The 22,176-nt window shown below is 40.2% G+C and overlaps 1 protein-coding gene across 17 annotated transcripts in view; it reads left to right on the top strand.

The window, feature by feature from the left end:
- Positions 1–22,176, top strand: part of LOC114784646 (adhesion G protein-coupled receptor L3) — a 233,205-nt gene that overhangs the window by 185,776 nt on the left and 25,253 nt on the right. For all 17 annotated transcript variants that reach the window (XM_028970307.1, XM_028970298.1, XM_028970311.1 and 14 more), the window contains 2 exons: positions 6,618–6,827; positions 10,568–10,788. In XM_028970307.1, coding sequence (XP_028826140.1) covers positions 6,618–6,827; positions 10,568–10,788 — 431 coding nt within the window. The remainder of the gene's footprint in view (positions 1–6,617; positions 6,828–10,567; positions 10,789–22,176) is intronic.

Raw genomic sequence — 22,176 nt, 5'->3', positions numbered from 1 at the left:
GTTTTTCATCACAGACTTCCCTCCATGCTGGGGTACCCCTGGATGTCCCTCCATGAGTCCCATATCCAGTGGAGCACGGGAACCATCTCACAGTAAGGAGAATGCTGCCAGCATCATCTACCCGTTCCTCCTTGTCCCCCAACAGCCCTGGTTTTAGTTCATGAGATTTCAGGTGTCCACCTGGTAGCTGTTCAACACTGCTCTTGGGACTCATTCATCCTTCCACATCTCCAGCAGCTGCCACCTTCTTCGTGGGAAAGAAAGATGGGGGCTTTGCATTGATTACAGGCGATTGAACAATCATAAATAAAGCAGAGTAAATAAATAAAGTGATACATGTGATACACAGCACACGATGCACACAGTGAAATTTGTCCTCTGCATTTAACCCATCACCCTGTGTGGGGACGGTGCTTTGCTCAGTGGCACCTCAGTGGCACCTTGGCGGATCGGGATTCGAACCGACAACCTTCTGATTAAAGGGCCGCTTTCTTAACCACTAGGCCACCACTGCCCCAATCATTGCCATGTGCACCTGATCTTTTTTCTTGCACCAGCCCAACTAGCATGTGAAAAGGCATGTAGGATGCCCATGTTGTGCCCAAATGTATAAGCTTAAAAATCTGCCCGACGCAACTTCCAGGTTTCAAAAAGATGTCATACCTAAGGAAAAGAAGTCGTATGGACACATTAACTTTGGTTCAAGAGAGTATGTACAGTACAAGCCGAATTTTTGGACACACCATCTCATTCAATGTGTTTTCTTAATTTTCATGATAATTTACATTGGTAGATACTCACTGAAGGCCTCAAAACTATTTGGAGTTATGTACTTAACAAAAAAAGGTGAAATAACTGAAAACACGTTTCTTCAAAATAGCCACCCTTTGCTCTGATTACTGCTTTGCACACTCGATGAGCTTTAAGAGGTAGTCACCTGAAATTGTTTTCCAACAGTCTTGAAGGCGATCCAAGAGGTGTTCAGCACTTCTTGGCCTCTTTTCCTTCACTCTGCGGTCCAGCTCACCCAAAACCATCTCGATTGGGTTCAGGACTGGTGACTGTAGACGCCAGGTCTCCTTTTTTGTTAAATACATAACTCCACATGTGTTCATTCATAGTTTTGATGCCTTCAGTGAGAATCTCTGAAAATATAATGGTCATGAAAATAAAGAAAACACATTGAGTGAGAAGGTGTATCGAAACTTTTGTATGTATGTATGTATGTTAAACTATTGCAATTGAGACCTGTAACTTTTAACAAATGTAATTTTCAAATGTTAGAATTAAACAATTTAAGCATCTGAATTGAAATGGACCCTGCTGACACCAAATGCCACAGTATCATGCTAAAATGTGTATAAAGACTTTGCAAGCAGGGATGGCCTCTGAATTAGGAGGCTGTTGAAGGGAGGTATAGCATGTGCAACAGTCGATAGCGATTATTCCCACATGCTTTGTCCATTACTCAGATGCAGGAAGGGTCTAGTGGGGACGGCAAGTGGAGAGAATCAAGCAACCAGTAAGTGGTATTGGTCCCCACCGAGCAGATGGCATAAATCAATGGTACTCCAGCTGGGTGATGGAGAGCAGCCCTCTCACACCCATCCGTTAGTGTCCTGCAGGGGCCCTCAGTTGCACCAGTTGCAGGACCCTCACTGGTCAGTCAGTCAACAATGTTTCTAAATCAGATTTTTTTTCTTTGCTTCTGTACAGCTTTGTGGCCTGTAGTAAATTCCACTATTTTCTATGATGTGCACCTAAAGAGTGATTTTGCACTGCGCCCACCAAGCGGCAAGTGGTGCTGCAAAGCAGTACACCACAAGCTTGTTGAACTGACCAACCAATAAAAACAAAGCATTGAAACAGCAATGATTATAGATTCATTTTAATTATCGCAAGAAGTGAAAGTGAACGAAATGTGTCCATTGCGTTTAACCCATCACCCTAAGTGAGCAGTGGGCAGCTTTGAAAGGTGCTCGGGCAACATTGTGTGGGTGGTACAGGGGAACCTCAGTGGCACCTTGGCAGTTTGGGATTCATAACCGGCAACCTTCCAATTACTGGTCCGCATCCTTACCCTCTAGGCCAACACTGCACCATGTGGTGGTAGAAAGGTGGTAGAAAAATGGCCTGCCATGTGTTTTGACAGTAAATGTTGCTTGTTGTTGGGAGTAAATATGAAATACAAATGGTATATGATTACTATACACCCTCTTTTCAGTTTATTAGCTCAAATAATGAGGTATAGTTACAGAACCCATTCTGTGGTTAACCTACAATTTGTTGAGTTATTCTTTTCAATAGTGTTTTGTTTTTTTTTGTCTCGGAATGTAAACATGCTAACAGAAATTAAATTATTTTATTATAAAAAAAAAAACCAAAACACTATTGAAAAGAACAACTCATCATCAAATCATTTCAATACACTTGTAGTTGAATAAAAATCACATTCTCTAGAGTGAAGTTTCTCCTCTTGATCTAATTTCAAATGAATATTAATTATTCTTACAAGACAGATTACAAACAGTCTATGGTTTACACTACAGCTGTTCCTTCACTATAGAGCTTCTGAGCATCCTATGATAACATTGTGTTGCTGTAGTTGATGCAGAAGACACCTTACCCTCTAAAGGTGATGAATGGGGTCTGAGCTGTGATTCATCTGCTCTCCAGCATGCTGCTGTTCACCCCCTGCAGCCCATAAATCCTCATATACACATGAAGTTAGTGTGTGACAGCCTTAGCAGCTTAGCCTCTTAATGCTTTATTTACTATCCACTTTTGCCGGTGGAGCAGAGCGACATGAATAAAAACATTCTTTGAAAGTCTTTTTTGTAGATGCTATTAAGTGGATGGGTTAGGGAAGTTTGTCATGCAGTTTAGTTTCTGCAGCCAGTGCTTGTGGCACTGTGGAAGGTTGACTGTTTTTATCTCTGGATCCAGGGCTTTAGCTGCCCAGCACTTTGGCTTGGTGATGGAGGGAATTCACAGTGCAAGGATTCCTACTCCCAAGGCATTAGTCTGGAATGAAAAATGAGTGTGTTGAAAGGAGGAACAAAACCATTACACACACACACAGTGAATTTTGGAACAAATTGCAGACCACCGCTTTAGGGAAACCTTGTCAAATGAGTAGAGCTGGAACAAAGCACAGTTCCATGGCCTTGGCTGCCCAGCCAGGACTCTTCAGTGTGTCAGAAATCCACGTTTTTCTGGTTTTCTGGGTTCATGGTTGTTGAGGCCTCTAGAGTCACTTAGCCCCCTCAGGTACCACAGACTGGGAACTTACCGCAGTATATCTATCAAGCCACCGACAAACGCAAAGCTCTGTTGGCCCCCACGGGGACTTAGTTTGAGAGATTGGAACTGGTGCCTTAACACCTCTGCACACCTATTTTCAAAGTTTTTTGACTGGGGAACCAAAGAAAAAAAAAACACAAAAGAGGAAACAAATACCTGCATGAACTGATTGTGGAATTAAGGTTTCAATCAGCCTAATGAGGTTTAGCACCTACAGCAGGTGGAGAAACCCTGAGATACCTACATAATTAATTCAGATTCAGCCCAAATGGGGAAATTCAAGTAAACACAATACCGACATGCATTGGTCCTTTTTGAGGTTTCTCTTGAAAGAGTCAGAAACACTAGGGCTTACTGTCATGTCACAGAGAATAGAATAGAATAGAATAGAATGATTCTCCTGTGGTTCATGGAGATATATATATTAGTGGTGGGCCGTTATCGGCGTTAACATGCTGCGTTAACGTGAGACCCTTATTGGGTGATTAAAACGTGCTGTGTTAACGTGAGACTCTTATCGGGCGATAAAAAAAAATATCGCTATTAATCTATTCACAAAGTTGGGTTGGGAGCTGGGTCTATACTATGCAAGCTTTTGTGCCGGAGTTAAATGGTTACACTAGATTTATAAGTATATTTCTTCTTTCTTGTGTCTTTTAGTTTCTTATTTCCTAAAGACTTTATTTTGTTTTTGAGACCCGGTTCAGGTCTCTTGGACACATGGCGTGAGCTGTGAGAGATGCGTGGGGTTTGTGTGCAAAAAGTTATTTCTTTCATTTTAATTCATAATTAATTTTGGTTACTGTTTTTGTAAGTTACTGTTTTTGTATGTTACTGTTTTTGTATTTAATGTTACTTGTATGGGTCAGAGAGTAACGTAATTTCAATTCTCTGCATGTCCTGTACATGTGGCAGAATTGACAATAAAGCGGACTTGGACTTGGACTTTATGTACATATTAGGAATATTTTGCATGTGTGTTATTTTGTGAATATTTTTTTTTATGATCTTTTAATACTGTATATTGTAGAGAGGTGCAGAAAGACGCGATGTGTGATGCGATGTTCTGATGCGACCTTGCTTTTTGTACAGAATACACTTTGCACAGAAAATCTCTTGGGTGTCAGCTCATCATTTGTGGTTCAAGAAACGAAATCAAAAAGTTACACTACGCAGAAGAATAACCACTACACTATGATGACTTTCACCTTGATATTTTAGCGCAGATGTATACCTAGCCGAATTGCACTGTAGGGGGCGAGAACGAGTCTTCGAACTGTGAAATTACAACATCAAACGTGACGTGGTAACATGGACGCAGCTATTTAACTGAATAAACAGTTGGTAAACACAAGTACATCTTATTGAACATAATTTATTTTATCATGGTAGAACAGCTTTCTCAAGCAGTTTTTTGATGCATTTTGGAAATGAGCCCCTGGTCTAATGCGCCACCTGGCTTGAGAAACCCGTTCTCAAAGACTTACTTTTATTATATATAAAACATATATATATATTTTTGCGAACACACTGAGCAAACAAAAATAAATAAACAAATAAAACAATGAAACAATAAATGCTGCAGACACAACTGCCTCCAGCCAACTCCAGCAAAATTGAGATTGGGGCATTTAGAACAACCTCCCACGCTCCACCAATTAGGAATCAGTGACAGTCAGCATTATTTATTAAATGAACATGATTTAACTACACCACTACAAAGGATATACTTCTTCTCCCCCTCTACAGGGAGATAAAGAAAGGATATATATATTTGGTTGTGTTTTTATTGAATTACTTGCTAATTGACACTGCCTGGTCCTTGCCAGAGAACACAGAGTGAGTGTGCTGCATCCTAACATTCGGTCTTCACTCAGACTGGTCACTTTGTGAGTGGCTGACTTTACCGGCGCTTGGTGTCCTGTTAATTATTTCATGCTGTAATTCCACACAGGAATGGGAATAGATTCAGGGCCTTGTAAAACCCCATGGTTACTGGCAGCGCCAATCGCTACAGTGTCAGCATGTAGCTTGGGTAGCAGATTATTATTTATTTTTTCCTTTTTACAGACCTAGCCAACTACAATTGTACAGATGGAAGTTATATTGTTTTGATGATTTCACAAAACCCAAATGTGAAATAGTCTATAAATGTTTTATGCTGACCTGTGTTTATTTTGCGTTTTGTCTTTCAAATGGCGACACAAAACCTCAATAAATGACATACATAGTACATTATATACAGTGGTTGGCATAGCGGACCTGTAATTGGAAGGCTACCAGTTCATGGCTGCACACTGCTCATTAAAGAGATGGATAAAATGCAGAGGACACATTTCGTTGTGTGCACTTGTGTGCTGTGCTGCAGTGTTTAACAATGACAATCACTTCACTTATTTTATTCTGTTATACAGGACATTTACCTCACTTAGCTCAAGGGCATTCCTCCTAAAGCAACTCAGGGTTAAGTGTCTTGCTCAAAAGCACTATGGTAGTAAGTGGGGTTTGAACATATGGATCAGTTGCACACTAGTCTACTACCACCTAATAAATTACATACACTGTTGCAGAATATACCTTGTACCTGCACTGTTCGGCCACTTTAATAGGTATGACTAAATTGTACATTTGTTTTGCCAGCCACCCTGAGATTAAATATTGTCACTACTGTGGAGTGTGCACAAGTGTGCACTCTGCAATACCTAAGGGCTTGGTATTTTGTGTGTGTGTTATACTGATGTTGTCTGTGTGGTTCCATGGATATTGGACTTTAAAGTCTAATGCTTGTACGTTGCTTGTCTAAATAGCTTTAACAAGTTAAACTAACTTTTTTAGAGCAGTGTGTATTTAAGATATGATATGGAGATAGAGTTTTTTTATATCAGTATATTATGAAAGGTCAGTCTATTTGAATTGGAAAGTGTTGAAAATCTCACAGTGCTGTTTTGTCTGAATAAATGTATTTTTTCAAGGGGCTCGTGCCCAGATACGTACTATCTATAGTACGTATCTATACGTACTATCTTTCTGCACAGAATTTATTTACAAAAAATATATTTTTAGTTATACGATTAGGAGGCATACAGACTGCTGGATGTTTTTAGGTTGTTAAGATTAATTTTTACAAGTTTTAGAATTGTACTAAATTAAAGTTGCTATGTTCTATTTTCTAAATGTCTTTATAATGCGCAGCTAGATGAATACGGCTGCTGCATACCTTTTATAAATGTTCTCTGAGTTGATTGTTCTATGTTATATGACAGGTTAATTCTAACCCTGTCATGTCTCTGTGCTCTTTCTTGTTTTACATGCAGAATGCAGATGCCATTCACGACCTTCTGTTGGATGTGATCACCTGGGTGGGAATCTTGCTCTCGCTGGTCTGTCTGCTGATCTGCATCTTCACCTTCTGCTTCTTCAGGGGTCTTCAAAGTGACCGAAACACCATCCACAAGAACCTCTGCATCAGCCTTTTTATTGCAGAGTCCCTCTTCCTTGTTGGCATCAATCGCGCAGACCAGCCGGTGAGGTCATTATTGACTTAACCCCTGCTTATTTTTTAGCACCCTTTGAGAAAAAAAAAAAAAAGTATATACAATAAATAAAGCAATGCATATACAGTACCACCAGAAAGTATTCATACCCCTTATTCTTAAATAGATTTTAGTATAGCTAAAGAATCAAGGACCTACACACAGTACGCCATAATGACAAAATAAAAACATAATTAAAACATTTTTTTTAGAAAGCTTGTTAATCCAATGTTTTATAAGTATAATATTTTGTTGAAGAACATTTGACTGCAATCTAAGCCTCAGGTCTTCTCGAGAAGGCCTCTACAAGTTTGCAACATCTATTTTTTCTGGATTTTATTACATTCTTTCTTGCATATATTCTCAAGCTCAGTCAGTTTGCATAGATAGTGCAGGGTAGACAGCTATTAGAACATATATTTAAAATTTTATTTTAGAACCACAAGCTGTTTTTCATCTTTATCATTTTGCTCCATGTCCATATTGCAGTACAGAATTAAACTTACGAAAGGTGCTCAGACACATTTGCATTATTTTGTGTAAAATAATTGCTAATTGATCATTCCAATTCTCTATATTAATGCTCTTACTAAAGTATTGGACTCTTTTACCCAAGATAAGGCAAAAAAAATAATTTCAACATCGAAATGTTTTCACAGAGCCAGAGGATCCAAAAAGGATCTTTTCAGATGGTAGAAGGAAAATAAATGACATTGGCAAGATATTTTCTGTGCATTTCTGCAATACGCATTCCATCAGAGCAAATTTTCTGTGCAGCAGGGAATATCTGCTCTCAGAAGAGAAGTCTGACCCAAGACCAAGCTGAAATGCTGACATTCATTAGTATGAATAAGCTGTCATTGAACTTGCCTAACAATATTTTGCCTGGTTTTCTGCTGCTAATGAACCTGTCCTCCGCAAAAATGATATTTCTTGTCAATGTTATTTGCCACATAATTTAAATAACCTCATGCTAAATGGTAGCCATTTCATGAATATGCAATTTATAATCCAATTATTCAATGACTAATCAATTATAGTCTATGACTAGTCGACTATTAAAATTGTCTTTAGTTGCAGCACTAATAGAGGAAGACCATTGGATTCCAGATCAAGGGCTTTTTACCTATTCTGCTCTGTCTGCTTGTGGGACTGACATCTGGACAATTTTTTAGTTGCTGCTCAGGATAAGCAAGCTGTTTCAAGAAATTTGTACAACACTATCAGCTTTAGAGGAGCCATCAACATAGAAATTACCCATCCGTGTTTTGGACCAGGAGCAAGGTGTACAGTGTGGTAAAGACATTGACCCAAATATGTACATAACAGTAAACAGTTCACTGTTTTTGTCAGTAATAATTTCATTACAGTGTCTGACAAACACAATTGTTTTTTGGCACTAAATGATGTTGAATGAAATTTTTCAACCGCTAGGTTCACATCTTTCCCAAACACTATTGTGCTGATCTTTAATATATCTCAAAATGATCAGTTAATGTAGAAAAAGCCTTACACTGTCACAGGACCTATACAGATATTATAGAGATACATGAGGATGTAAAAGAGCATTTCTAAAGCCAAAGGTGTTCATCAATCCACAGTAGGACAAATGCTCTACAAATAAAGAAGTTGGTCTTTTTCTTCACTAGAATTGGGCATCCTGCGAAGATGAATCCAGGAGCTCAAAGGGCAATCCTGAAGGATAATCTATATCCTGAATTAGATACTAAATAAATAAACACATGTATATAAAGGTGTGAAACACATTGTCACATTAATTAGATTTTTCTGATACTCATTAACAAAAAAGGGGCTCTAAATATTATTCAGAATTTTTCTTTTTTTCCTCGTCATTTTAAAGCAATGTGCGATATTGTGACTCCTTCAATCAAAATACCACATAATAGTTAGTATAAAATTTACTGAAGTCTTGAAGTGTGTGTGTGTGTGTGTGATGTGCTGAAATGATTTTACTATTATCACATATAATGACCATAATTTATAATGGATAACATTACTTTCTAAGCCAGCAGGTGCTGAGTTTCATTTGCCTGTGATATCTGACAGGGTTTTATGTAGTTATGCACAGTGACCTCTTTGCAATGAACAAAGTCTGTTTAATGGGCCAAATCAACCCCCGAAGAAAGCAGAGGAGGTAACCCAGTCTTTCCATTCAGTTTTAGAATGACCTCTCTTCCACTTCATATGCTCATTCTTGCTTACAGGAACCTATTTCTAATGCTGTGCATTCACTCCACACTTTAACCTGCTCTCATGTCCTGACAGCTTGTTAGGGCCAAGAAGGCATTTTAGTGCTCTGTAAAAACATGTAAGGTTCCCCCTGTCCTCTGTATTGCCATGGCTTTGTGTGCCTGAAGGGCAAATCCACCTGAAAGGCCACTCATAAACCTGTTCATCGACTTGCAGTACTGCATTACATTTCTCCCATGCCAGACTACAGGACTGAGATGGCCAATCTTGCAAATGGGCAGGAGCATTTCAGATTGTTGCTTGTTGTTTTTAAAATTGCCTCCAATCTCTCAGTGAATTGTCATTGTTATGTACCTTTAAACACACTTTGGTCTAATGGAGTAAATACAGATGCCCTTTTCATTTGCGCTCAAGTGCTATTTTAGAGCCACTGATCTCCATCAACACCTGTATTAATGCAGACAGTTTTGGCCTTACTGTACTATTATGCCATTGTCTAGTCTTTTTTCCTGCCCTGTACAATGAGACACCTCCTGTTTTATCTGATACAGGTTGAGCTGTTTACAGATAACAAATTACTTTTGCCTATGGTGCTGTCTCCTGCTTATTAGTGCTTGAAAATGCATTGAAAATAAGCAGCTCATTTGAACTGACTCCCACTGAAGTCACAGACTTACAGCAGCAACTCGTAAGAACAATGCAGATCTGTTTGACATTTTGTACTAAACACTTATGGTTATCAACATATGGGATAACCATGGAGCCAACATTATTAAATGAATGACTTTGGGAGTCAAGATTAAGATGATAATAATATATATGTTTTGTCTGAAAATACATTTTACTAGGCTTCAGATTATAACCCAAAGAATTATAAAGTGAATGTCTACCATTTACCAACTACTTTGCTCAAGTACACTGTAATCAAGACTATACAAATAAGTTTGCAAATTACCAAGTAATTCTACATTGGTTTCACCTCCATTCAAAATGTATCTTTATTTTTTAAATCTATGTTATGATAATTATTTTCCAAAAATCTTTCAATGGCCGGACACTGGACAAACTAAAATGAAATTAGCATTTCCATTCATTTATGTTTTTAAACAAGTTCTTATTTTTTTCATATGCAGTCACTTTATTTATAATGGCCAATTTGTTACCTTGATGACATCAGAAATTATATATGCTCTTAGCCTGTAGCATTATTATTCCCATACATCCACACAGGGTATATTTTGAAAGTGAAAGTGAAGTGATTGTCATTGTGAAACATTGCAGTACAGTGCTCAGTGAACACAACAAAATGTGTCCTCTGCATTTAACCCATTACCCTTGGTGAGCAGTGGGCATCCATGAAAGGCACCTGGGGAGCAGTGTTAGGGGATGGTACCTTGACACACATAGCTACTGTTTTGGCTCTGTGTTGCATTCTTGAGGTCCCAAGACCTCAAGCACAGCTCCTTCACACTGAAATGATTGTTTCATTAAATGCATACTCTGTGTTTTACATTTTCCAGATTGCCTGTGCTGTGTTTGCTGCCCTTCTTCATTTCTTCTTCCTGGCTGCATTCACCTGGATGTTTCTGGAGGGAGTGCAGCTCTACATAATGCTGGTGGAGGTTTTCGAGAGCGAACACTCACGCTGTCGCTACTTCTACATGGTTGGCTATGGCATCCCAGCACTCATCGTGGCAGTGTCTGCTGCTGTGGACTATCGCAGTTATGGCACAGATCAAGTGTGAGTATGAAATAAAATTGGGAGCGCTCAATTGTCAAAGAGAGGAATGCAGCTGAGTGTTCATGAGGAATATCATTAGCGTCATTTCCCCAGTGTGGACACAAAAACTAGACATCCTAGATCTGAATGAATGAAATATTCTCATTAAATACTTTGTTCTTTACATAGTTGACTGTGTTGACAACAAAACCACACAAATGTTATCAATGGAAATCAAATTTATCAACCCATGGAGGTCTGGATTTGGAGTCACACTCAAAATTTAACGTGAAGTGAAGTGATGTATGGATATACACACTACAGGCTGATCTAACTTTGATGTACTTTTAATATGAATATTTTAATTGCCACTGTCAAGCATTACTGTTGCAGTAAGTTAACTCTAAGAATAGCTGTGTCTTCTCTTCTCTTATGTGATTGCACAACACGCATATATTTTTTACTTCTGTGGCATGAAAAGTGATGAGCGTTTTTTTAGGTTAGCTGAAAAATATTAAAATACATTTATTTGTTAATTGTTGATATATATCAAAGTATTTTTTTATTCTTCTCTTATGTGGTTTCTTAAAAAAAAAATAATTATTATTATTTCAGAGGCCAGTGATTTACAGGCACTGAGTGTGGGCCATTCTGATGTAATTGTTTCTGAACGTGCCGCATTACCACACTTTCATTGATTTCGGTAGAACTTCATCTGACCCACCTGAAAAAAAAAACACAGCAAATAACCAGTCAGGCGGGCTGCAATGACTGCGATCAGGGACAGGAATCTCTTTCCTCTCTCCATGCATGTAAAAGCATACCACAATGCCACAATTTGGCATGAGTAAAGACTGCACTATACTGCCTTCTGTACAGTTTGTGTGTTTGCGATTGTCTAATTGTTCACTTGGCTGCATCCAGCCTGCTGTACTGTTTGTTTTGGGGCTCATCTCTAATGAGTCATTCTGCTTTATGAGATCCAATGACTGCACTGCCCTCTTTTTCTGCAGGGAACAGTTTTTATCTTGTTCCACTTTTGCTTAACCTTCCCTGTATAGGCACTGGACATATTTCTGTACATATTTTTCAAAATCATTTGGCAAGCTGGACAAGCAAGCAAATCTTCATAGTAACATCATTGTACTTTCTTTAAGGAGTTGGGCTTCCCCCTAGGTAACAGTTAAGCTGCTACACAAAGCATACTTTGAACGTCTAGAGAAGCTATTGAGCTGGAGCCTAATCCAATCTACTGAAAGCGAGGCACACTGCATGCTAAACATATCCTGTATCCTACATGATCTGAAACAAGCTGGACACATGGTGATCTCAATTAATTGCCTAATTCAACTGGCATAGGAAAGCCAGGATTTGTTTTTAGCCCACAATGGAGTAATTTAGAGAGACAAAGGAGAGGGAAATACAGCTTTTTCTGTGCATTCAGATGTTTTGAGTGTATCACCACTTGAAATAATAATCATTTAAATTTGTGTCTTAATTCACTCAAGCTTAGGGCATCCTGAGTGCATAAATCTCTGGTAAATCAGAAAAAATTAAAGGCAGCATCAGCAGTTTGCTCCCTGCCATATTTATCACACAAGTCAGTTCACATTTCACCTTTCCTCAGATGCTGGTATGACAGCCAGCGTCGCTGCGCTGATGCAACAGCGGTCAGTGATGGATGAGCCAATAGATTTTGGTGGCCATGCAAAAAACCATATGGATAATTAAAATGGTGCTAGTTGAGGAACTATTACAGGAGATGAAAGGGGAGGAGGGAGAGGGAGATTGCATAGAAACCGAGTGTTACACCACCCTGAGCTCCTGATAATTACAATACATTTACATTTACAGCATTTATCAGACGCCCTTATCCAGAGTGACTTACAATCAGTATTTACAGGGACAGTCTCCCTGGAGCAACTTAGGGTTAAGTGTCTTGCTCAGGGACACGATGGTAGTAAGTGGGATTCGAACCCGGGTCTTCTGGTTCATAGGCGAGTGTGTTACCCACTAGGCTACTACCACCCTGTAGATGGGATGGGATAGATGGGATGGCAGTGAATAGCAGTCATGTTTTTTTTTTCTGTCTACTCTAACCAGGTCCACCAGCTTTTCACTTTCATAAGATGCTATTATTATTGTCAGTCTTGTGAAGAGCAAAGAAAAACAACCAAATGCTTTGGTCTGTGCTTTACTGTGTGTGCATGGTTGGGTTTGCTCCTGCTTAAATGATCATTTTTGAGGAAGTGTCATGATGCCTTGTGTTGGCATCTCGTCATAAGCAGTTAGCATGTAGTAGAGACTTAATGAGTTCTTTTGTAGCCATGTGGAGATTTCTTTTGTTTCTGGGTTTCTTTTTTACCCAAAGAGTGTCCTTTCCCTGTAATCTGGAAATAGACAGGAAAGCAAGAGCACTTTCAATGTAATTTATAATGACTACTAATTTCATGATACACTGTGAACTGAAGGGTGTGTGGTTGTATTTATATGTGTGTGTGAGTCTGATATTTTACATAGCTTAGCTTAGTCCATCTCCTTGTGCACATCTGCTCCTATTAACTTCAACGCCTGTTGAAGTTAATTACCTACTTCAGAGCACAGTGGACCCTTTTTAAAGTATTCAGTCCAATTACTTTGATGTGTCCAATTGCAGGCCTCTGATAATACGTCTTGATCCGAATGCTTCATATTCTCTTACTGTGCTAAGGGTTCTCCTGTCACTGATCCTTCAGCTTCAATCTGTTTAAAATTATATTGAGTTACAGTTAATACTGTGTCAATTGCATTCTATTTTCCTGTCTTCCCACCTGTTTGTAGAACAGGAGCTGTGCCCAGTGGAACAAAAATTGAGGTCTGTCTAGTATGGTGGAGATTAAATTCTTAATAATTTAGTCACAGGTCATACATCATTTTCGTGTTTTTGATCTTGTGGTTTTGTGTTATGTAACCTATCCATTTTTAACAAACTTTATAATGAATACTAAAGGTACCTTGAATAAATCCCCCATCATGCCATTTTCACATTTTGTGCATCTTTGGATTAACTACTGTATGTACAGTATCGTGCAAAGAGTTTGTGAAAAATAAATGACCTAAAAATGCTTTAAAAAAACTTTTAATTGATTATTTTCATCAATTAACAAAATGCAGTCAATAAACAGAAGAGAAATCTAAATCAAATCAATATTTAATGTGACCACCCTACAAAACAACATCAGTACTCCTCTGTCTCGACGTGTAATCCCTAGCAGACTATATGATGTTGAGATCAGGCCTCTTGGGGTGGCCGTACAATCACTTCTAGGATGCCTTGTTTTTTATGCTGAAGTTTGCGCTAAGTTTGTAATGATATTGACTATGTTTGGCTTCATTGTCCATCTGCAGAATGAATTTGGGGCCAATCATACATCTGCCTGAAGGCATTGCACACTAGATAAGTATTTGCAAGTATTTCTCAGCATTGAGCAATAATCCAGACAAAGTGTCCAACCCTAGTTGCAGAATTGCAGCCCCAAACATCCACTATGCTTTACTGTGGTTGCTGATGATGATCAGCAACCACAACATTAACCTGTCTGTAAGAAGTGCTTGGATAGAGGAGATAGGCTGAAAGACAGGTGGGAGGAAGCATGTTTGATCTGACAGTATGTTTTGGCAGGAAGCCACCCAGACCTGGAAAGGTTACTTTTAAAATGTATTCCTGTCATGATCCGGACCAGCAGGGGTTACGGACCGGAGTTTCATGTTAGTCTCGTGTAATGTTCCCTGATCGTTTTCACCTGTTGTATATTTATATAATGTATTCCATTAAAAAAAAAAAAAAAAAAAGTTCTGTTAATCACAGATAATTAAAAAACCCTGTTTTTCCCTAACCATTTCTTTGTCTATAAAGCTGAAAAGTGGAAGACAAACCTAAAATATGCCATTGAAAAGTATTTACTGTTATGGTCACCAACATATTCTATCACTTAAAAAATGACCCTCTTTTTGATTAGGACCGCACCTTCCTCACGGCAGAAAGCAGTCTGAAACAGGAAAAGATGCCGTGTAATCCATTTATTTTAAAAAAGTAACTGTATTCTGATTACCACTCATTTAACCGGTAACTGTAACAAAATACAATTACTCATATTTTGTATTCTAAATACGTAATGCCGGAACATGTATTCCGTTACTCCCCAACACTGGGCATAGGCTAGTTAGTGTTTGTGGCAGGCAATGTGTCCACCTATGTGAAGTTTTGGGCAGTGACTCTTGAGGGCTGGTTCATGTGAACATACTGTGTAGGGTGTGACTCACCCAATGCCTACCACTAACTTTATGGGGTTCTAGCCTTCAGTGTTCACCCGGGGATGCATGAGCCAACTGAGGATTCCACCAAACCTAATGGTTTAAGAAGCGGTTTAAATCTTCCAAGTATTGATGCGTGATGTACAAACCATTAACAAGGTTTGGGTCCCCTGGTTTGTACAGGAGATGAAGGGAAAGTGTCATTTGTCATCCTGTTATCAATTTGAAGGGAGAATGTAGCCTTGACTGTAGCTTTGACTGGAGCCATGAATCCACGGTGTATAGCGCATGGGGCATCATGCACATGTGACCAATTTAGTTTCAAAGAACCATGAGCCTTGGCGAAGTGTGGCTGTGGTAGGTGCCTTATGACTTGCAAAGTGTTGGCAAGGTTTGGACAAGTGGGGAGGTCCATCTCTCTGTACTCTGACCACATCATCAGCAGTGGCTTGTCTGGAACTGGGAATTCCTATGTCTGCTCTGGGCACTCTAGAAAAGTGCTTTACTGGGACTTCTATTCTTGTCCCTTGGAGTTCATGCAAGCTGTTGAGTTAGGTAAGATGATCTGTTGATGGCTGAGTTGAGCTGGTCTTCAAGGGCTGGTATAAGATGCCCCTTTTCAATCAGCTTATCATCAGCTCTTGCTGTTCAGGTCTTGAAATGATCTTCAGTTGAGCCACTAGGTTATGTGCCAGGGTGGCAATCCTTTTGCTTAAGTCCTTGAAACTATAAGTCTTGTGCAGACTGTTTACAGTTGGTTGAAGCACACAAGTTGAACACAATAAAGGTGGACTCAAAAAATACTTACTGCAACGGTCACACAACCTCAGTTGTGGGTGGTCCATTGTGCTGCATAATTGGGCACTGAGGAAGCAACACTCAAAATTGACAGGTCAATCCTCCGTGCCATAATGCCTTGGTTGTGGAGGTGGTTGGCTGACTTGAAAAATTGGAGTGCTTCATGGGGGAGAACTTGTGTGACCAGCTGTGTTACAAATAAACTAGGAAAAAGAGATGCCTCGTAACTACACACTTAGGATAAACAAATGTTGGCAAACTTGATCAAAGACTTCATCAGGTTCCAGGATGTGACTTGAGATTGTGTATAAAATAATAATAATAAGATACATGAATACAATTAATTAATTATTTATCAAGTCAAAAGATTCCCAGTTCCCATTAAGTTAAAGCTAGTTTGCTGTGCAAGAGAAATGGCATGCATTAAAGTGGCAGGTGATCATCAAAGTACAGTCCCTGACAAAAGTCTTGTCGCTTGTGTACAAAATAACCTCAAGTGCCGCTGAAATTTATTTCTAATCAAGATTTTTTTTACAAGAAATGGCTCATTTTATTCCCAACAGCTTTTGTAATTATGTTTCAGTACAACACAACAACAACAACAACATTTATTTCTTATATATCCCAAAACCATATACAGTATGTCTCAATGGGCTTTGACAGGCCATACAGTTGACACCCCCCTCACTTGACCCTTCTGCACACAAGGAAAAACTCCACACAAAAAAATCTCTAGGTGAGAGAAAAAAAAAGAAAGAAACCTTGGGAAGGAGTGATACAGAGAGGGACCCCCTTCCAGGGTAGAGTGAGCCTGCAAATGGTGTCAGTGCAGGGTTGGGGGATGATATAATAATAAGTCCTACAGCTGTAGGGTTGGAGAAGTCCAAGATTTAGTCAGTGTCATGGTCTAGATTACGTGTCCATAATGATCTACTTGATCATACTGGTCTACTTGAAGATCCCTGAAGCTGTAGTTGTAACGGTGGTGGTGGCTGTGGTGACCCTCTGGTTTGTTTCATGGTATGTCCTTGTTTAGCAGTTGTCCGGAACCAGGATTTATTTGCTGGTCTCTTCACTGGGGTCTGCCAGTAGTCTGGGTGCTTGATTCCGTGTCTCGGAGAAAAACAAACAGAAGCAGCGGCAGACGGTTGCACTGTACGATACTGAAATATGTGGTTATAGTGGTATATTGGTGCTACAGTGGCCCGGTACCCTGACTAGGACTAGGGTGAATTTAACTTTGTCTGTGTCTAACAGGGGGACTCTGTTGATAAACTGGACTTTATAATTGACACTGCATCAAAGTGAAGTGAAATGAGGGTCTAGGATTTTAACAAAAAGCCAGAGAAAACAGCTAGGTTTTCAGATTGGATTTAAACACTGAGACTGTGTCCCGGACACTGACAGGCAAGCCGTTCCACAACTGGGGAGCTCTATAGCAGAAGGATCTGCTCCCAGCTGTGACCTTCTGTACTTTTGGTACTAGTTGTGACCCCGCACCCATTGATCGAAGGGGGCGTGGCGGTTCGTAAAGAACCAAAAGTTCACTCAGGTATTGCGGGGCGAGACCATTTAGAACTTTATAGGTCAAAAGTAGGATGTTGTAATCAATCCTAAATTTGATGGGTAACCAGTGCAGTGATTGTAAGACTTGGGTGATGTGGTCAAATGTCCTAGTTCTAGTTAGAACTCTGGCTGCAGCATTCTGTACTAGCTGGAGTCTACTCATGCACCTACTAGAGCATCCAGACAGTAATGCATTGCAGTAATCTAACCTTGATGTAATAAATGCATCGACCAACTTTTCTGCATCATGCATTGAAATGATATTTCTTATTTCGCAATATTTCTAAGGTGAAAGAATGCTATCCTAGTGACATTATCTACGTGCGAATTGAATGAGAGAACTGCATCAATGATGACACCTAGATCCTTTACTTCAATACTTGGTGAGATAGAAAGGCTATCCAGAGTTATGGTGTAGTCAGCCAGCTTATGCCTGGCTGCTTGAGGCCCAAGTACAAGCACTTCTGTCTTGTCAGGGTTTAACAGGAGAAAATTGGTGAGCATCCACTGTCTAATGTCCTTCAGACAATTCTCTATTTAGTTCAGCTGCTGCCTCTGATCTGGCATTGCTGACAGATACAGCTGTGTGTCGTCAGCGTAGCAATGAATGCTAATACCGTGTTTGCGGATGACGTCACCTAAAGGTAACATGTATAGGGAAAAAGTAACAGACCTAGCAAAAACAACAACAACAACATTTATTTCTTATATAGCCCAAAATCACATACAGTATGTCTCAATGGGCTTTGACAGGCCCTACAGTTGACACCCCCCACACTTGATTCTTCTGCACAAAAAGGAGAGAGGAAGAGAGGAAAAAAAAGAAAGGAAGAAACCTTGGGAAGGAGTGATACCCGTCCAGGGTAGAGTGAGCCTGCAAATGGTGTCAGTGCAGGGTTGGGGATGATATAATAATTAGTCCTACAGTTGTAGGGTTGGAGGAGTCCATGATGTAGTCAGTCTCATGGTCTAGATTACGTGTCCACAATGATGTTACTGGTCCATTTGAAGATCCCTGAAGCTGTAGTTGTAACGGTGGTGGTGGCTGTGGTGACCCTCTGGTTTGTTTCATGGTATGTCCTTGTTTAGCAGTTGTCAGGAACCAGGATTTATTTGCTGGGTCTCTTCACTGGGGTCTGCCAGTAGTCTGGGTGCTTGATTCCGTGTCTCAAAGAAAAACAAACAGAAGCAGCGGCAGACGGTTGCACTGTACGACCGATACTGAAATATGTGGTTATAGCGGTATATTGGTGCTACAGTGGCCCAGTACCCTTTAACTTTGTGTCTAACAGGGGGACTCTGTGATAAACTGGACTTTATAATTGACACTGCGTCAAAGTGAAGTGAAATGAGGGTCTAGGATTTTAACAAAAAGCCAGAGAAAACAGATCCCGGACACTGACAGGCAAGCCGTTCCACAACTGCGGAGCTCTATAGGAGAACCTAGGACAGATCCTTGTGGAACACCAAACTCTACTTTACTATGTGAAGACGAAACACCATTGATGTCCACAAACTGATATCGGTTGGTCAAATATGATCTGAACCAATCAAGGGCTGTTCCCTTAATCCCAATAACATTTTCTAACGTGGCAAGGAGAATAGCGTGATCGATAGTGTCAAACGCTGCACTCAGATCAAGCAGGACAAGTAGCGAGATGCGTCCCTGATCAGAGGCCAACAGCAGGTCATTAACCACTTTAACCAGCGCTGTCTCAGTGCTATGATGAGATCTAAATCCCGATTGATATACTTCATGGATATTGTTACAGTCAGCTCAGCTCAGCTGCTGGGCGCATACCTAGATTTTTGATATAAACGGAAGGTTGGATATCAATTTATAACTTGAAAGCTGACTGCGATCAAGATCAGGCTTTTTAATCAGGGGTCTAATGACTGCTACCTTGAACAAACTTGGTACGTGGCCGGTACTAAGCGATGAGTTAACAATTTTGAGGGTAGAATTTATAATATCGGGTGCTATTTGCTTAAGGAACCTTGTTGGAATCGGATCCAAAGTGCAAGCACATTGATTTGACGACGAGATTAATTTGATTAATTCATGCTCTTTAATAAGGTTGAATCGTTCTAATCGGTGGTCGTCTATTAGAAGATTATTTTCCATGGAAATATCGGCGGCGCTATTTGTTGTGCTTTTAATCTTCTCTCTATTCGCAACAATTTATTATTAAAGAAATTCATAAAATCATCGCTACTATGATGATATTGAGTGGTAGTGTCTGTTGCTGTCTTATTCCTGGTTAGTTTGGCTATAGTTTTAAGCAGGAATCCGGGATTCTTTTTGTTTTTGTCTATTAACGAGGAGAGATAAGTTGATCGAGCCGTGCTAAGAGCCTTCTTATAGTTAAGTAGGCTCTCCTTCCAAGCTATTCGGAATACGTTTAATTTTACTTTGACGCCATTTGCGTTCTAATTCCCAGGCGGTCTTCTTAAGCGAGCGCGTGTGATCATTATACAAAGGAATTAAGTTCTTCCTTTTGAGGGGAGCGACTATATCTAACATACTACGCAATGTTAATTCTAGACATTTGGGTTTGTTGTGTCTGAGACATATTTTAAAAGCAATGAGGAAATGATCTGAGATCATTTCAGATTGCGGAAGAGTAACTATGTCTTCTATATTTAAACCGAAGGTCAGTACAAGATCGAGTGTGTGACCACCTTCATGAGTAGGTCCTGTTATATGTTGGTTAACGCCAACTGAGTCTAATAAAGACAGGAATTCTGTTCTTAGCGAGTCTTCTAATTTATCACAGTGGATGTTAAAGTCGCCAACAATTAGGGCTTTATCCACAGATACAACTAAGTTGGAGACAAAATCTGTAAATTCACTAAGAAACTCAGAATAAGGTCCAGGGGGTCTATAAATAATAATCAATGGAATGAATTTAGGATTTTTATTTTGTGAGACTACATGAGTTATATTGGTATGTAGAATCTCAAAAGAGTTAAATCCATGTCTGGGTTTATGAGTAATACCGAGGTTATCCTTATAAATTACTGCGACGCCACCTCCTCTTCCAGTTAAGCGAGGTTGGTGTACATAGCTGTATCCGGGAGGACTAGACTCGTTCAATGCTACAAATTCGTTTTGTTTTAACTAAGTTTCGGTCAGGCACAGTACATCGAACCCCTGATCTGTAATAATTTCATTGACGATGAGCGTTTTAGGTGTAAGGGATCTAACATTTAATAATCCTATTCTTATATCGGGGGTGCTGGTGGTACGTTCAGAAGGAATGATAGTTATGGGTAGTAAGTTGCTGAAACAGACACCCCGTCCAGCTCGTCCAAACAGACACCCCGTCCCCATCCAACAGACACAGTGTCAGCATATTTATGAGTTTTATTATTAATGTTTCTTTTATAATCTCTTGTTTTAATATAGCGAGGTAAAGACACAGTGTCAATATTGTACACGCTTGGTGGCGACTCTAGGCAAATGGCAGACACTCGGTTTAGCCAGTCTGTCTGCTGCCTGGTCTCGGCTCTGGCGAGTCAGTTTTGTTTTTTGGTTCTAAGACTATGACTATAAGACTAAGTTTTTAGACAACTGAGTGGCGCCCGCCCAGTTGGGATGGATGCCGTCTCGTCCAAAAAGACCAGGCTTCCCCCTAAATGTTGGCCAGTTATTAATAAAGCCCACTTTATTTTTTGGACACCACTCCGACAATCAGCGGTTTATGTCGAGGAGCCTGCTACAGGTCTCGTCGCTACGCAGAAACTGCGGTAATGGGCCAGAGCAGGTTACTTTATCCGACATCGTTTTAGCCAGTTCAAGCATCTCTATAAAATTATCTTTAGTTATTTCCGACTGGCGTAGCCGGACGTCGTTAGTGCCGACGTGAATCGCTATACTGGAATACCTGCGGTTATTTTTTGCCAGTGCTTTTAAATTTGCGTGGATGTCGGGTGCTCTGGCTCCAGGAAAACACAGGGTTTTATTCGCTGGTGCCGGTATCCTCACGTTTCTAACTATAGAGTCGCCAATGGCTAGGACTGTAGGACCCAGCGGATGCCTCGCTGAGGGGGGAGAAGCGGTTCTGAACGCGAACCGGTGTGTGGTGCCCAGGTGGTGGGGGAGCTTGGCGGGTCGCCACGGAAGCTCGCTTGCGTGATTTACGCCGAGCCGTCACCCAACTGCCCTGCTGTCCGGAGGGCGCTACTGGTACCGGCGCCGGGGTAGACACACTCACCGGCTGACTGGGCTGGTGCGCGTCCGGGACTAGAAAAGAGTCGATTAAGACTTCTGTTTCCCTAATTTAATATACATTTCGGACGTGCTCTTCTAGCTCGGCTATTTTCTCCGTCATTTCAACTAGTCTCCTACACTTCCCACAGTTGAAATCCTCACTACTGACGGAGTTCGTCAAGATGTACATTTCACACACTGCACATGGGATTAGTGAGGGAGCCATAACTTACGTTTTTGGTGAATTTGCGTGATTAATTCTGAGGTAATTCAGGAAGTCCTTGGACGTAATACCAGCTTGCGCCAAACACACCAAAACAACACAACACAAAACTGTCCAAAAGTATTCTAATATTCAAAGCTTGGTAAAGCCCATTGAGTCAATTTTTGCAAAGACATGTGTTGTCGCCTTGTCATATGAGCTTCCCCTGTGACTAATAATGAATCAATTAGGTCTCAGGTATGTATAAAAAGAACCCCGGTTCACTAGACATTCACATCAACTGCAACTAGACCTCTGCAAACATGCCTAAGATTCA

The sequence above is a fragment of the Denticeps clupeoides genome, chromosome 1, assembly GCF_900700375.1.
Source record: "Denticeps clupeoides chromosome 1, fDenClu1.1, whole genome shotgun sequence".
NCBI lineage: Eukaryota > Metazoa > Chordata > Actinopteri > Clupeiformes > Denticipitidae > Denticeps > Denticeps clupeoides.
This window is presented reverse-complemented; position numbering and strand designations above follow the sequence as displayed.